Source organism: Neovison vison, chromosome 13 (genome assembly GCF_020171115.1).
Source record: "Neovison vison isolate M4711 chromosome 13, ASM_NN_V1, whole genome shotgun sequence".
Taxonomy (NCBI): domain Eukaryota; kingdom Metazoa; phylum Chordata; class Mammalia; order Carnivora; family Mustelidae; genus Neogale; species Neogale vison.
In genome coordinates this window covers 95,065,569-95,082,748 of record NC_058103.1, presented here as the reverse complement: position 1 = coordinate 95,082,748, position 17,180 = coordinate 95,065,569, and the positions used below count along the sequence as shown (strand labels likewise).

Sequence of the window (17,180 nt, the reverse complement as noted above, 5' to 3'; positions counted from 1 at the left end):
ATTGAACTCATTGTTCATAAACTCTGGATAAAAACAATAAATCAATGTGGAGACAATCTGTGCCTGCAAACTATGTTTAAAAATGTTATGATAAACTTCTCATCTTTTATGACTTTTCTTACTGAAAAAAATACAGTAATGTGAATGTTGCATGAATTAATCAATTAAAATGTATTTTTCAGAAATGTCCATCTTCTCTCTTTGTATATGAATCAAATACTACTTTCTATATGGCCATATCTTCAAAATTATCACAGGTTAAACTGTCACTTTTTCCAGATTTTCTACATTTTAACGACTTTCTGCAAACCCCGACATAGACTAGATGAATAAGATGAATAGCTCAATGGTAATAGAGTTTGTTTTGTTAGGACTCACCAAAACGTGGGAACTTGAAATTTTCTTTTTTTTCATATTTTTGTTGGCCTATGTAGCAATTATGGCAGGAAACCTTCTCATCGTGGTCACTGTAACCTTTGACTCACTTCTGTACTCCACACCAATGTACTTCCTTCTTGGAAATCTCTCCTTCCTGGATATGTCTATTTCCACAATCACAACCCCTAAGATGGTCACAGATTTCCTCAGAGAGTATAAAACTATTTCTTTGTGGGGTTGTATGGCTCAGATGTTCCTCCTCCACTTTTTAGGCGGCAGTGAGATGACTCTTCTCATAGTCATGGCTGTTGATCGATACATTGCAATATGCAAACCTCTTCACTACACATCCATCATGAATCGCCGGGTCCTCGTGGGCTCTGTGCTGCTCTCATGGGCTGTTGGTTTTGTGCATACGATGAGCCAGATGGTTTTTACTATCACCTTGCCTTTTTGTGGCCCCAACATAGTAGATGATATTTTTTGTGACCTTCCCCGTGTTCTAAAACTTGCCTGCACTGAGACCTACATTCTGGAGTTGCTGGTAACTGTTGACAGTGGACTGTTGTCTTTCATCTGCTTCATACTCCTGCTCATTTCCTACACTGTTATTCTGGTAACTGTCCGACGTCGATCCTCTGGTGGACTCTCCAAGGCTCTGTCCACACTGTCTGCTCACATTACTGTGGTCACTCTATTTTTTGGGCCAATTATCTTCATTTATGCTTGGCCATCTAGTGGCTTTTCAGTGGATAAATTTCTTTCTGTGTTTTATTCAATTATTACACCTTTACTGAACCCCATCATTTATACCCTGAGAAATCAGGAGATGAAAGCAGCCATTAGTAGACTGAGGACCAAACATATCCTCAGAATAAACTGGTATTAATTTGTTTTGTTTGTAGATTTTTTAAAAATATTCATAATGTATACTGAATTTATCAAATGTTCACTTCATTACATTTATATGACATGTTTGGTTTCTTCCCAACAATACTTATTTTCGTTGAAATTTAATCCAGTTGGAGTTAATAATAGTTTTAATGTAATAAAGAATTAAAGAGAAAAACAAAAAACAAAAAACAAAAAACCTGATCCACTAACTATAGTCAAACAACCAGAAATGTTAAAGACTAAATTCCATTAAGTAAAGAGAAATCGCAGTCTGGGTGTGCACAAAGGTTGTAGGGATCTCCTGGGTCACACTCAAAGAGAAAGTTTCCCTTCCAGGAGTACATTTGGAAGGAAGTATATTGCCTCTTCAAGGACAAAAGACCTTGCAGGTGCCTCCAAATCGTCTTTCACTGGCAGGGGCATGCACAGAGGTTGGATAACCTGGTTGCTGCTTTTCACTGTGCTACACCATAGATTCTGTGCACTGCACAGAAACTGGACCATTTTTTCTAAGACAAAGGACACTAGACACAGCATGGACAGGCTTTTCTCTGGAGGAAAGGAATGGGTCTGCACTGTACAGGTCCCTTAAGATTTGGTCTTGAATCCCAGCCTCCAGCCAAAGATAAAATCCAGGAGAGCTCTTAATGCTCAGTGAATTGATGGCCTTGGCTATTCTTTAAGGGCTTCCTTATCAGCATGGGGTGTGAGATCCCCCGTCTCTGGTCAAGAGGGATGACACCATTTCTGTCCTCACCACCAAAACTGCAGGACTTCGGAGAGCAACAGAATGGCCCTCAGTGAAAATGGGACCCCTTTATACCAAACCATGTGCCTCTGTGTATCTCAAGTGCATATATCCTAGGGCAGGTCTGACCCTAAGCCAGCGTGATGTTTCTCTCTCCCAGAAGGCCAGCACAGGCAGCACCCCTTCTCCTCTGGATTTAAGCTATATTTGCTGTTCTCTTTTCCAGCCCCTTTAGGTATAAGGTCAGGTTGTTTATTTGAGACTTTTCTTGCTTCTTGAAGAAGGCCTGTATTGCTATATACTTCCCTCTTAGGAATGCCTTTGCTGCATCCCAAAGGGATTTGACTGTCAGTTTTCATTTTCATTTGCCTCCATCCATTTTTTTAAATTCTCCCTTAGTTTCCTGCTTAACCCATTCATATCTTTTTTTTTTTAATTTCCACTTAGATTTTTTAATGTTTTATTCTTTTTAATTTTTTCCTAGGGGTTGATGTTATTTTTTATTTAAATTCAATTAGCCAAGGAACAGTACATTATTAGTTTTTGATATAATGTTCAAATGATTCATTAGTTGAGTATAACACCCAATGCTCATCATATCACATGCCCTCTTTAGTTCTGTTTTTAAAAAATATTATTTTTTGAGAGCATATAAGTGGGCAGAGGGAGAGGGTGAGAGAAATTTTCTCACAGATTCTACACTTAATGCCCAGCCCAATGTGGGGCTGGATTTCATGACCCCAAGATCATGGCCTGAGCTGAAATCAAGACTCAAGATACTTAACCGACTGAGCCACGTAGGCAACCCAAATCATTCATTCTTTAGTAAGATGTTCTTTAATCTCCATGAATTTGTGACCCTTTGAATTTTTTCTTGTAGTTGACTTCAAGTTTCATAGGACTGTGGTCTGAAAATATGCAAGGTATCATCTCAGTCTTTTTGTAGGGGTCAAGGCCTGATTTGTGACCCTTTAAAATGTGATCTATTCTGGAGAATGTTCCACGTGCACTCAAAAAGAATGTATATTCTGCTGCTTTAGGATGAAATGCTCTGTATATATCTGTTAGTATAGTCCACTGTGTCATTCAAAGCCCTGTTTCCTCTTTGATCATCTGCTCATTGCTATGAGTGGGATGTTAAAGTCCTCTACTATTATTGTATTATTACCAATGAATTTAAGTTTGTTATTAACAGATTTATATATTTGGCTGCTCCCAGGTTAGGGGCATACATATTTACAATTGCTTGATCTTCTTGTTGGAAAACCCCTTTATGATGATATAGTGCCCTTCTTCATTTCTTATTAAAGTCTTTGGTTTAAAATCTAGTTTGTCCTATATAAGGATGGATACTCCAGCTTTCTTTTGATGTCCATTAGCATGATAAATATCTCTCTACTTTCAATCTGGAGGAGTCTTTGAGTCTAAAATGAGTCTTGTAAGCAGCATATTGGTGGGTCTGGTTTTTGTTTTGTTTTGTTTTGCTTCTAAATCTATTCTGATGCCCTATGGGTTCTGATTGTAAGAGTTAGCCCATTTATATTCAGAGTTAATTACTGAACGATATGAATTTTGGGCCATTGTATCATCTCTAAAGTAGCTCCCCTTGAAGACTGTTCCTTTCTAGTCTTTGTTACTTTTGATCTCTCTTTCCTACTCTAAGTGCAGCCTTTAATATTTCCTGAAGGCTTAGTGTTCACACACTCCTTTAGAATTTGTTTATCTTAGAAAATCTTTAGGTGTCCCTTCTATTCTGAATGAAAGCCTTGCTGGATAAAGTATTCTTGGCTGCATATTTTTTTCCATTTAGCACCTTAAATATATCATGCCACTTGTCTTCTGGCCTGCTAGATCTGTGTAGATGGGTCTGCTGCCTGCCTTATGTGTCTGCCATTATAAGTTAAGGACTTTTTCTCTGGAGCTTCTTTTAGGATTCTCTCCTTATCTTTGTATTTTGCAAGTTTCACTATGATGTGTCGTGATGTTGGCTTGTTTTTGTTGTTTTAAGGGTAGTTGTCTATGCCTTTTGGGCCTGAATGCCCATTTCCGTCGCCAGATTAGGGACATTCTCAGCTATTATTTGTTCAAATAAACCTTCTGCCCTTTTCCTCCACCCTGGCTCTTCCTCTTCTGGAACTCCCATAACACAGATACTATCTCAATCTATGGAATCACTGAGTCCTCTAAATCTAAAAAGAGGTCATACACTGTCCCGGGCCTGGGACTTCAGGAAGTGTTTCTGGTGTATGTTGTGTGAACTCTGCTGTTGTGTTGTGGCTTTTCTTTCCCACTCTTCTGTCCTCTGTGGAGTTCTTCCTTGCTTATAGTGAGTAGTGTATGGACCTTTAACTAGGTGGGCTTTGATTTTTTTTTTAAAGATTTTATTTATTTGACAGAAAGAGAGACAGCAAGAGCGGGAACCCAAGGGGGAGTGCGAGAGGGAGAAGCAGCCCTCCCACCAAGCAGGGAGCCCAATGCAGGGCTCAGTCCCAGGATCCTGGGATTAGGACCTGAGTCAAAGCTTAACAACTGAGTCACCCAAGCACCCCTGATTTGTTAATATAAGTCTTGCATCTGTCACAATCTCTCTCTCCAATTGTTCGGATTCCTTTCTTAATCCCCATATTTCTAGATGTTCAAAATAGTTTGATGTTTATCCAACTGTCTGAGAAGCAAGGAAAGCTCAGGGTCCCCCTAGTACCTCACCATTTAACTCCTCCCCTCCTAGTATTTTCTTTCTAAATTCTTGACTGCAATTCTCTTCAAATAGTCACCATTCTAAACGTATTTACTATTTCCCTTTAAATATGTCAATTTCTTCATAATATAGGAACCACTGCTCTATGAATGTACATGATTTAATTTACAAAATGCCATTGTATGTCCTTTACCCCTAAATATAATTCACACTGTTTTATAGAGAGAGGGAGCTTGTACTTCAAAGCATTGCTATTATTCAGTAGTACAAAAAAATTCACTTTACTGTCTATTCACCAAACGATGGACAGCTTAACTGCTTATGATTTTCTATTACTATAAATGATTTCATGATTAATAACTGTCCAATAGCCCTATGGTGTTAGAATTTCTCTAAGATAAATACCCAGAAGTGAAAAAAAAACTGTACAATAAAGCACTTATCCACTAATTTTGACTAAATATTTCATACTGCTTTTCAGAATGACTCTAATTTCATCTAAAGAGCAGGATACATATCTCATATCAAAATTTTCCCACTACAAAATTTGATATAATTTGCCTTCCTAAATTTTTGTTTCCATATAAAATAATACCATGTTGATTTAATTCACCTTCTTTTTGTTATCAGTGAATTTGGAGCCCCTCTCATACCTATTAGCTTTTCAACTTTTCTATGAACTACTCCTGTAAGATCTTGGTCCACATAACATGGGTTTTCTGTGCTTTTCTTGTTGATTGGCATCCTGTGCATCTGCACGGTTCAATACAGTAGCTAGTAACATATGTCTGTTTAAATACTAATTTGAATAAATAAAAATAAACAACACTGAAATTTTAGTTCCTCCCACCAGTCTCATTCTGGGATTCAACAGTTATATGTGAACAGTGGCTACACTATTGAGTAAGACAGATATAAAACATCTTCATAAACACTTTCATCATTATAGAAAAGTCCTTTGGGCAGCAGTCATCTAGATATTGATCACTTATTAATTTAATATATTACAAATATTTCTGTTGAATTTGTCATTTGTATACCAATCTCTAGTTTCCTTGATAGCAAAAAAAAGTTTGTATTCTGAAATTTAATTAAAAGCTTACCTTTTCATTCATTTTTTAAAGATTTGCTTATAAGATATCCTTCCTAAAACAAAAATCACAAAAATATTCTTCAACATTTTCTTCCTATCATATCACATTTTTCGTATTTTGTTGTTAAATATTTCTGGAGCCCACCTTTGTGTATTGGGAATGTAGGAACCCAACTTTATTTTTCTCCTTTTAGGAAATCACTGGCCTCAGCACCAACTACAAATTAATGTGTCCTTTCTCCATTATTTTACTTTGCCATTAAATAGGGGTGTGTGTGTGTGTGTGTGTACACACACACACTATACATATGTGTATCATATATGTATATACACATATGAACATATATGTACATTTCATATATACACATATTATGTGTGTGAATATATCTCAGAATATATATACGTGCATATAAATATAACATTTAGTTTTCTATTCACTTCCATTTTTTGTCTTTCATTTTACCTACCTTAATATTTTGGTACCATCAACTGGCATATGACTTAATATCTAGTTATTTTTGGGATACTTGGATGGCTCAGTTCGTTAGGATGATGCCTTCGTCTCAGGTCATGATCCCAGGGTCCTGGGTTCAAGTCCTATATTGGGCTCCTTGCTCAGCTGGGATCCTGTTTCTCTCTCTTCCTGCCACTCTGCCTGCTTGAGGGCTCTCTCTACTCTCTAACAAATAAATAAATAAAATCTTTTAAAAAATCCAGTTATTTTCAAATCACAAATATCAATTTGCTTTAAGTTTGCCTACTATAATTAACACTTTTATTTTGTTATTAATAGTCAATATTGTTTTTTTAGGTATATAAATATGTAAGTATATTTTTTTCTTTTTTATAAACATATAATGTATTTTTATCCCCAGGGGTACAGGTCTGTGAATCGCCAGGTTTACACACTTCACAGCACTCACCATAGCACATACCCTCCCCAATGTCCATAACCCAAAAACCCCTCTCTCCCAAAACCCCTCCCCCCAGCAACCCTCAGTTTGTTTTGTGAGATTAAGAGTCACTTATGGTTTGTCTCCCTCCCAATCCCATCTTGTTTCATTTATTCTTCTCCTACCCCCTTAGCCCAACATGTTGCATCTCTACTTCCTCATATCAGGGAGATCATATGATAGTTGTCTTTCTCTGATTGACTTATTTCACTCAGCATAATACCCTCTAGTTCCATCCATGTCATTGCAAATGGCAAGATTTCATTTCTTTTGATGGCTGCATAGTATTCCATTGTGTATATGTAACACCTCTTCTTCATCCATTCAACTGTTGATGGACATCTAGGTTCTTTCCATAGTTTGGCTATTGTAGACATTGCTGCTATAAACATTCGGGTGCACGTGCCCCTTCGGATCACTATGTTTGTATCTTTAGAGTAAAAGCCCAGTAGTGCAATTGCTGGGTGGTAGGATAGTTCTATTTTCAACATTTTGAGGAACCTCCAAGCTGTTTTCCAGAGTGGTTGCACCAGCTTGCATTCCCACCAACAACGTAGGAGGGTTCCGCTTTCTCCACATCCTCGCCAGCGTCTGCCATTTCCTGACTTGTTAATTTTAGCCATTCTGACTGGTGTGAGGTGATATCTCATTGTGGTTTTGATTTGTATTTCCCTGATGCCAAGTGATGTGGAGCATTTTTTTCATGTGTCTGTTGGCCATCTGAATGTTTTCTTTGCAGAAATGTCTGTTCATGTCTTCTGCCCATTTCTTGATTGGATTATTTGTTCTTTGGGTTTTGAGTTTTCTAAGTTCTTTATAGATTTTGGACACTAGCCCTCTATCTGATATGTCGTTTGCAAATATCTTCTCCCATTCTGTCAGTTGTCTTTTGGTTTTGTTAACTGTTTCCTTTGCTGTGCAAAAGCTTTTGATCTTGATGAAATCCCGATAGTTCATTTTTGCCCTTGCTTCCCTAGCCTTTGGTGATGTTCCTAGGAAGATGTTGCTGTGGCTGAGGTCGAAGAGGTTGCTGCCTGTGTTCTCCTCAAGGATTTTGATGGATTCCTTTCTCACATTGAGGTCCTTTATCCATTTTGAGTCTATTATCATGTGTGGTGTAAGGAAATGGTCCAATTTCATTTTTCTTCACGTGGCTGTCCAATTTCCCAACACCATTTGTTGAAGAGGCTGGCTTTTTTCCACTGGATATTCTTTCCTGCTTTGTCAAAGATTAGTTGACCATAGAATTGAGGGTTTGTTTCTGAGCTCTCTATTCTGTTCCATTGATCTATGTGTCTCTTTTTGTGCCAGTACCATGCTGTCTTGATGATGACAGCTTTGTAATAGAGCTTGAAGTCCGGATTGTGATGCCACCAACATTGGCTTTCTTTTTCAATATTCCTTTGGCTATTCAAGGCCTTTTCTGGTTCCATATAAATTTTAGGATTATTTGTTCCATTTCTTTGAAAAAAAGGATGGTATTTTGATAGGAATTGCATTAAATGTGTAGATTGCTTTAGGTAGCATAGACATTTTCACAATATTTATTCTTCCAATCCAGGAGCATGGAAAATTTTTCCATTTCTTTGTGTCTTCCTCAATTTATTTCATGAGTACTTTATAGTTTTCTGAGTATAGATTCTTAGCCTCTTTGGTTAGGCTTGTTCCTAGGTATCTCATAGTTTTGAGTGCAATTGTAAATGGGATTGACTCCTAAATTTTGATTTCTTCTGTCTTGTTGTTGGTGTAGAGAAATGCAACTGATTTCTGTGCATTGATTTTATATCCTGACACTTTACTGAATTCCTGTACAAGTTCTAGCAGCTCTTGAGTTGAGTCTTTTGGGTTTTCCATATATAGTGACATATCATCTGCGAAGAGTGATAGTTTGAATTCTTTGCCGATTTGGATGCCTTTAATTTCCTTTGGTTGTCTGATTGCTGAGGCTAGGACTTCTAGTACTATGTTGAAGATCAGTGGTGATAATGGACATCCCTTCCATGTTCCTGACCTTAGCAGAAAAACTTTCAGTTGTTCTCCATTGAGAATTATATATGCAGTGGGTTTTCATAGATGGCTTTGATAATATTGAGGTATGTGCCCTCTATCCCTACACTTTGAAGAGTTTTGATCAGAAAGGGATGCTGTACTTTGTCAAATGCATTTTTTATTATTAAATTAGTTTATTTATTTTCAGAAAAACAGTATTCATTATTTTTTCACCACACCCAGTGCTCCATGCAATCCGTGCCCTCTCTAATATCCACCACCTTGTACCCCAACCTCCCACCACCACCACCACTTCAAACCCCTCAGATTGTTTTTCAGAGTCCATAGTCTCTCATGATTCACCTCCCCTTCCAATTTACCCCAACTCCCTTCTCCTCTCTAACACCCCTTGTCCTCAATGCTATTTGTTATGCTCCACAAATAAGTGAAACCATATGATAATTGACTCTCTCTGCTTGACTGATTTCACTCAGCATAATCTCTTCCAGTCCCATCCATGTTGTTACAAAAGTTGGGTATTCGTCCTTTCTGATGGAGGCATAATACTCCATAGTGTATATGGACCACATCTTCCTTATCCATTCGTCCGTTGAAGGGCATCTTGGTTCTTTCCATAGTCTGGCAACCGTGGCCATTGCTGCTATAAACATTGGGGTACAGATGGCCCTTCTTTTCACGACATCTGTATCTTGGGGGTAAATACGCAGGAGTGCAATTGCAGGGTCATAGGGAAGTTCTATTTTTAATTTCTTGAGGAATCTCCACACTGTTTTCCAAAGTGACTGCACCAACTTGCATTCCCACCAATAGTATAAGAGGGTTGCCCTTTCTCCACATCCTCTCCAACACATGTTGTTTCCTGTTTTGTTAATTTTGGCCATTCTAACTGGTGTAAGGTGATATCTCAATGTGGATTTAATTTGAGTCTCCCCGAGGGCTAGTGATGATGAACATTTTTTCATGTGCCTGAATTTGTATGTCTTCATTGGAGAAGTGTCTGTTCATATCTTCTGCCCATTTTTTGATATGTTTGCCTGTTTTGTATGTGTTGAGTTTGAGGTGTTCATTATAGATCCTGGATATTAACCTTTTGTCTGTACTGTCATTTGCAAATATCTTCTCCCATTCCGTGGGTTGCCTCTTTGTTTTCTTGACTGTTTCCTTTGCTGTGCAGAAGCTTTTGATTTTGATGAAGTCCCAAAAGTTTATCTTCACTTTTGTTTCCTTTGCCTTTGGAGACATATCTTGAAAGACGTTGCTGTGGCTGATATCAAAGAGATTACTGCCTGTGTTCTTCTCTAGGATTCTGATGGATTCCTGTCTCATGTTGAGGTATTATATCCATTTTGAGTTTATCTTTGTGTACGGTGTAAGAGAATGGTCGGGTTTCATTGTTCTACATATAGCTGTCCAGTTTTCCCAGCACCATTTATTGAAGACACTGTCTTTTTTCCACTGTATATTTTTTCCTCTTTTGTCAAAGATTAATTGACCATAAAGTTGAGGGTCCATATCTGGGCTCTCTACTCTGTTCCACTGGTCTGTGTGTCTGTTTTTATGCCAGTACCATGCTGTCTTGGTGAACACAGCTTTGTAATAAAGCTTGAAATCAGGTTACGTGATGCCCCCAGTTTTATTTTTGGTTTTCAACATTTCCTTAGTGATTCGTGGTCTCTTCTGATTCCATACAAATTTTTGGATTATTTGCTCCAGCTCTTTGAAGACTGCTTTTTCAGCATCTATTGAGAGTATCATATGGTTCTTATTTATTCTTTTATTAATGTATTGTATCACATTGATTGATTTCCGGATGTTGAACCAAACTTGCAGCCCTGGAATAAAACCCACTTGGTTGTGGTGAATAATCCTTTTAATGTAATGTTGAATCTTATTGGCTAGTATTTTGGTGAGAATTTTTTCATCTGTGTTCATCAAGAATATTGGTCTGTAGTTCTCTTTTTTGATGGGATCCTTGTCTGGTTTTGGGATCAAGGTGATGTGGGCCTCATAAAATGGGTTTGGAAGTTTTCCTTCCATTGTTATTTTTTGGAACAGTTTCAGGAGAATAGGAATTAGTTCTTCTGTAAACGTTTGTAGAATTCCCCTGGGAAGCTGTCTGGCCCTGGGCTTTTGTTTCTTTGGAGATTTTTTTTTTTTTTAAAGATTTTATTTATTTATTTGGCAGAGAGAGATCACAAGCAGGCAGAGAGGCAGGCAGAGAGAGAGGGAAGGAAGCAGGCTCCCGGCTGAGCAGAGAGCCCGATGCGGGGCTCGATTCCAGGACCCTGGGATCATGACCTGAGCCGAAGGCAGCGGCTTAACCCACTGAGCCACCCAGGCGCCCCTCTTTGGAGATTTTTGATGACTGTTTCAATCTCCTTACTGGTTATGGGTCTGTTCAGGTTTTCTATTTCTTCCTGGTTCAGTTGTGGTAGTTTATATGTTTCTAGGAATGCATCCATTTCTTCCAGATTGTCAAATTTGTTGGCGTAGAGTTGCTCATAGTATGTTCTTATAATTGTTTGTATTTCTTTGGTGTTGGTTATGATCTCTCCTCTTTCATTCATGATTTTATTTATTTGGGTCCTTTCTCTTTTCTTTTTGATAAATCTGGCCAGGGGTTTATCAATCTTTTATGTCTTTCAAAGAACAAGCTCCTAGTTTCATTGACCTGTTCTATTGTTTCTTTTTTGGTTTTTTGTTTTTTTTTTTTTTTTTTTGGTTTCTATTTCATTGATTTCTTCTCTGATCTTTATTATTTCTCTTCTCCTGGTGGAATTAGGGTTTCCCTCTTGCTCTTTCTTCAGCTCCTTTAGGTGTAGGCTTAGGTTATGTACTTGAGACCTTTCTTGTTTCTTGAGAAAGGCTTGTACCACTATATATTTTTTTCCTCAGGACTGCCTTTGCTCTGTCCCACAGATTTTGAACTGTTGTGTTTTCATTATCATTTGTTTCCATGAATTTTTTCAATTCTTCCTTATTTCCTGGTTGACTCATTCATTCTTTAGAAGGATGCTGTTTAGTCTCCATGTATTTGGGTTCTTTCCAAATTTCCTCTTGTAATTGAGTTATAGCTTCAGAGCATTGTGGCCAGAATGCAGGGAATGATCCCAATATTTTGATACCAGTTGAGACCTATTTAGGACCCAGGATGTGATCTATTCTGGAGCATGTTCCATGTGAACCAGAGAAGAATGTGTAGTCTGTTGCTTTGGGATGAAATGTTCTGAATATATCCGTGACGTCAATCTGGTCAAGTGTGTCATTTAAGGTCTTTATTTCCTTGATCTTTTGCTTGGATGATCTGTCCATTTCAGTGAGGGGAGTGTTAAAGTCCCCTACTATTTTTTTTTAGTCCCCTACTATTATTGTATTATTGTTGATGTGTTTCTTTGATTTTCTTATTAATTGGTTTATATAGTTGGCTGCTCCAATGTTAGGGGCATACATATTTAAAATTGTTAGATCTTCTTGTTGGACAGATCCCTTGAGTATGATATAGTGTCCCTTCTCATCTCTTATTATAGTCTTTAGCTTAAAATCTAATTGATCTGATATAAGGATTGCCACCCCTGCTTTCTTCTGATGTCTATTAGCATGGTAAATTGTTTTCTACCCCCTCACATTAAATCTGGAGGTGTCTTCAGGTCTGAAATGAGTTTCTTCTAGGCAACATATAGATGGCTTTTATTTTTTTTCCAATTTATTTATTTTCAGAAAAACAGTATTCATTATTTTTTCACCACACCCAGTGGTCCTCTCAATTGATGCAGAAAAAGCATTTGACAAAATCCAACATCCGTTCCTGATTAAAACGCTTCAAAGTATAGGGATAGAGGGAACATTCCTGAACCTCATCAAATCTATCTATGAAAGACCCACAGCAAATATCATCCTCAATGGGAAAAAGCTTGCAGCCTTCCCATTGAGATCAGGAACAAGACAAGGACGCCCACTTTCACCACTCTTGTTCAACATAGTATTAGAAGTCCTAGCAACAGCAATCAGACAACAGAGAGAAATAAAAGGTATCCAAATTGGTAATGAAGAAGTCAAACTCTCTCTCTTCGCAGATGACAGGATTCTTTATATGGAAAACCCAAAAGACTCCACCCCCAAACTACTATAACTCATACAGCAATTCAGCAACGTGGCAGGATACAAAGTCAATGTGCAGAAATCAGTGGCTTTCTTATACACTAACAATGAAAATACAGAAAGGGCAATTAGAGAATTGATTCAATTTACTATAGCACCAAGAACCATAAGATACCTTGGAATAAACCTAACTAAAGAGGTAAAGGATCTGTACTTGAGGAACTACAGAACACTCATGAAAGAAATTGAAGAAGACACAAAAAAATGGAAGACCATTCCATGCTCTTGGATCGGAAGAATAAACATTGTTAAAATGTCTATACTGCCTAGAGCAATCTATACTTTTAATGCCATTCCGATCAAAATTCCACCGGCTTTTGTTTTTTATCCATTCTGATACCCTGTGTCTTTTGTTGAGGCATTTAGCTCATTATCATTCAGGGTAACTATTGAGAGATATGGATTTAGTGCCATTGTATTGCCTGTAAGGTGACTGTTACTGTATATTGTCTCTGTTCCTTTCTGATCAACTACTTTTTGGCTCTCTCTCTGCTTAGAGGACCCCTTTCAATATTTCCTGTAGAGCTGGTTTGGTGTTTGCAAATTCTTTCAGTTTTTGTTTGTCCTAGAAGCTTTTTATCTCTCCTTCTATTTTCAATGATAGCCTAGCTAGATATAGTATTCTTGGCTGCATGTTTTTCTTGTTTAGTGCTCTGAATATATCATGCCAGTTCTTTCTGGCCTGCCAGGTCTCTGTCGATAAGTCTGCTGCCAATCTAATATTTTTACCATTGTATGTTACAGAATTCTTTTCCAGGGCTGCTTTCAGGATTTTCCCTTTGTCATTAATACTTGTAAATTTTACTATTAGGTGACGGGGTGTGGACCTATTCTTGTTGATTTTGAGGAGGGTTCTTTGTGCCTCTTGGATTTTGATGCCTGTTCACTTTGCCATATTGGGGAAATTCTCTGCAATAATTCTCTCCAATATACCTTCTGCTCCCCTCTCTCTTTCTTCTTCTTCTGGAATCCCAATTATTCTAATGTTGTTTCATCTTATGGTGTCACTTATCTCTCGAATTCTCCCCTCATGGTCCAGTAGCTGTTTGTCCCTCTTTTTCTCAGCTTCTTTATTCTCTGTTATTTGGTCTTCTATATCACTAATTCTTTCTTCTGCCTCATTTATCCTAGCAGTGAGAGCCTCCATGTTTGATTGCACCTAATTAATAGCTTTTTTAATTTCAACTGCTTAGATTTTAGTTCTTTTATTTTTCCAGAAAGGGCTTTTATATATCCGGAGAGGGTTTCTCTAATATCTTCCATGCCTTTTTTGAGACCAGCTAGAACCTTGAGAATTATCATTCTGAACTCTATATCTGACATATTACCAATGTCTGTATTGATTAGGTCCCAGCCTTTGGTACAGCCTCTTGTTCTTTTTTTTTTTTTTTTGTAGGGAATTTTTCCATCTTGTTATTTTGTCCAAATAAGAGTATATGAAGGAGCAAGTAAAATACTAAAAGGGTGGCAAAGACCCCAGGAAAATACACTTTAACCAAATCAGAAGACACCCCAAATCATAAGGGGGAGGAGAAAGGGGATAAAAAGAGGTTCAGGGAAAAAAAGAAACAATTAAAAAAAGAAAATGAATAAAGAAAAAATATCAAATATATATATATATATATATATATATATATATATATTAAATTAGTTTAAAAACGTTAAAAAAGAAAAGGGTAAAACTCAAAAAAAAATTTAGAAGAAAGAAAAAAAATTGAAAAAACAAATTAAATTAACTACAAGACTAATGAATCATGGATCATGGAGAGAAAGCCATGAGTTCAGTGCTTTGCTCTCTCATCCTCTGGAGTTCTGCTGCTCTCCTTGGTATTGAACCTGCACTCCTTGGTAGGTGAACTTGGTCCTGGATGGATTTCTTGTTGATCTTCTGGGGGAGGGGCCTGTTGTAGTGATTCTCAAGTGTCTTTGCCCCAGGTGGAATCGAACCGCCCTTACCAGGGGCCGGGCTGAGTAATTCGCTCGGGTTCGCTTTCGGGAGCTTTTGTTCCCTGAACGCTTTCCGTAGAGTTCCAGAGGACGGGAATGAAAATGGGGGCCTCCCAGTCTCCAGCCCAGAGGAGCTGAGAGCTCAGGGCCCCACTACTCAGTGCGCCCTCAGAGAATAGCGCCCAATAACTCCCGTCTCCCTGGCCTCCAGCCGCGCTCTGAGCTCACCCAGGCTGCAACTGGTTCAAGGTAACCTCAAGCTGAGACCTCACTCCTTGGCTCTGTCTCTATAGTTGGCTTCCCCAGTCTAAAACCTGCAAGCTCTGTGACACTCAGACACCCCCAATCCTTCTGTGACCCTGCAGGACCTGGGGCCACACTAACCCCATGTGGGCTTCACCCCTGTTTAGCCTCTGGAGCAATGTCCCTCAGCGAAACAGACTTTTAAAAGTCCCATTTTTGTGCTTCGTTGCTCCAATGCTTGCCAGGAGCCAGCCCCTCCCCACAAGATCTATCTTCCTGTCGCTTTGGATTTACTTCTCCGCCAGTCCTACCTTTCAGAAAGTGGTTGATTTTCTGTTTATAGAACTGCTGTTCTTCTTCTCTTCAATCTCCCATAGGATTTGTAGGTGTTCGCAATGTTTAGATAAGCTATCTAGCTGATTTCCTGCTACCTGATGTAGCGTCAGCCTGCTACTTCTCTGCCATCTTGACTCCAATCCTGATATATAAGTATATTAAATTTACCTGTATATAATTATTAATACAGATATATTAATATGTCTATATTACATATATAATTATATACATATATAATTTTATTTCTGAACCTTGAGAATAAGTTATAAACATAGTGTTCTTTTAGCCCTGACTACCTTGGTGAGTATTTCTCCCAAAACATATAATTTTCAAATTTGTAATTTTTAATTTTCAATTTTCAATGTATTTGAATTCAACAATGTAATTTTTTTCTTAATTTCTTTTCAGTGTAACAGTATTCATTGTTTTTGCAACACACTCAGTGCTCCATGCAATCTGTGCCCTCCCTAATACCCACCAATTGGTTCCCCCAACCTCCCACCCCACCACCACTTCAAGACCCTTGGGTTATTTTTCAGAGTCCATAGTCTTTCATGGTTCACCTCCCCTTCCAATTTCCCTCAACTCCCTTCTCCTCTCCATCTCCCCTTGTCCTCCATGTTATTTGTTATACTCCACAAATAAGTGAAACCATATGATAATTGACTCTCTCTGCTTGACTTATTTCACTCAGCATAATCTCTTCCAGACCCATCCATGTTGCTACAAAAGTTGGGTATTCATCCTTTCTGATGGAGGCATAATACTCCATAGTGTATATGGACCACATCTTCCTTATCCATTCGTCCGTTGAAGGGCATCTTTGTTCTTTCCACAGTTTGGCGACCATGGCCATTGCTGCTATAAACACTGGGGTACAGATGGCCCTTCTTTTTACTACATCTGTATCTTTGGGACAAATACTCAGTAGTGTAATTGCAGGGTCATAGGGAAGCTCTATTTTTAATTTCTTGAGGACTCTCCACACTGTTCTCCAAAGTGGCTGCACCAACTTGAATTCTCATCAATAGTGTAAGAGGGTTTCCCTTTCTCCATATCCTCTCCAACACATGTTTTTTCCTGTCCTGCTAATTTTGGCCATTCTAACTGGTGTAAGGTGGTATCTCAATGTGGTTTTAATTTGAATCTCCCTGATGGCTAGTGATGATGAACATTTTTTCATGTCTTTTTTATGTCTTCATTGGAGAAGTGTCTGTTTCTATCTTCTGCCCATTTTTTTAATATGATTATCTGTTTTGTGTGTGTAGAGTTTGAGAAGTTCATTATAGATCCTGGATATTAACCTTTTTTTTTTTTATTTTTGGATATTAACCTTTTGTCTGTACTGTCATTTGCAAATATCTTCTCCCATTCCGTGGGTTGCCTCTTTGTTTTTTTGACTGTTTCCTTTGCTGTGCAGAAGCATTTGATCTTGATGAAGTCCCAAAAATACCTTTTCACTTTTGTTTCCTTTGCCTTTGGAGACATATCTTGAAAGAAGTTGCTGTGGCTGATATCAAAGAGATTACTGCCTTTGTTCCCCTCTAGGATTCTGATGGATTTCTGTCTCACATTGAGGTATTTTATCCATTTTGAGTTTATCTTTGTGCACGATGTAAGAGAATGGTCGAGTTTCATTCTTCTACATATAGCTGTCCAGTTTTCCCAGCACCATTTATTGAAGACACTGTCTTTTTTCCACTGTATATTTTTTCCTGTTTT

General features: G+C 38.0%; 1 protein-coding gene across 1 annotated transcript; it reads left to right on the top strand.

Annotated features, from left to right (window-relative positions):
• The first annotated feature begins 325 nt into the window (after positions 1-325).
• LOC122893206 (olfactory receptor 4K13-like) lies at positions 326-1,267 on the top strand. Its single transcript, XM_044230075.1, has one exon. The coding sequence runs from the start codon at positions 326-328 to the stop codon at positions 1,265-1,267; it is 942 nt and encodes a 313-aa protein (XP_044086010.1).
• The last annotated feature ends 15,913 nt before the right edge of the window (positions 1,268-17,180 follow it).

Bases quoted from the DNA above. Each gene is read 5' to 3' on its own strand.
- LOC122893206 (XM_044230075.1), top strand. From the start codon at position 326: ATGAATAAGATGAATAGCTCAATGGTAATAGAGTTTGTTTTGTTAGGA.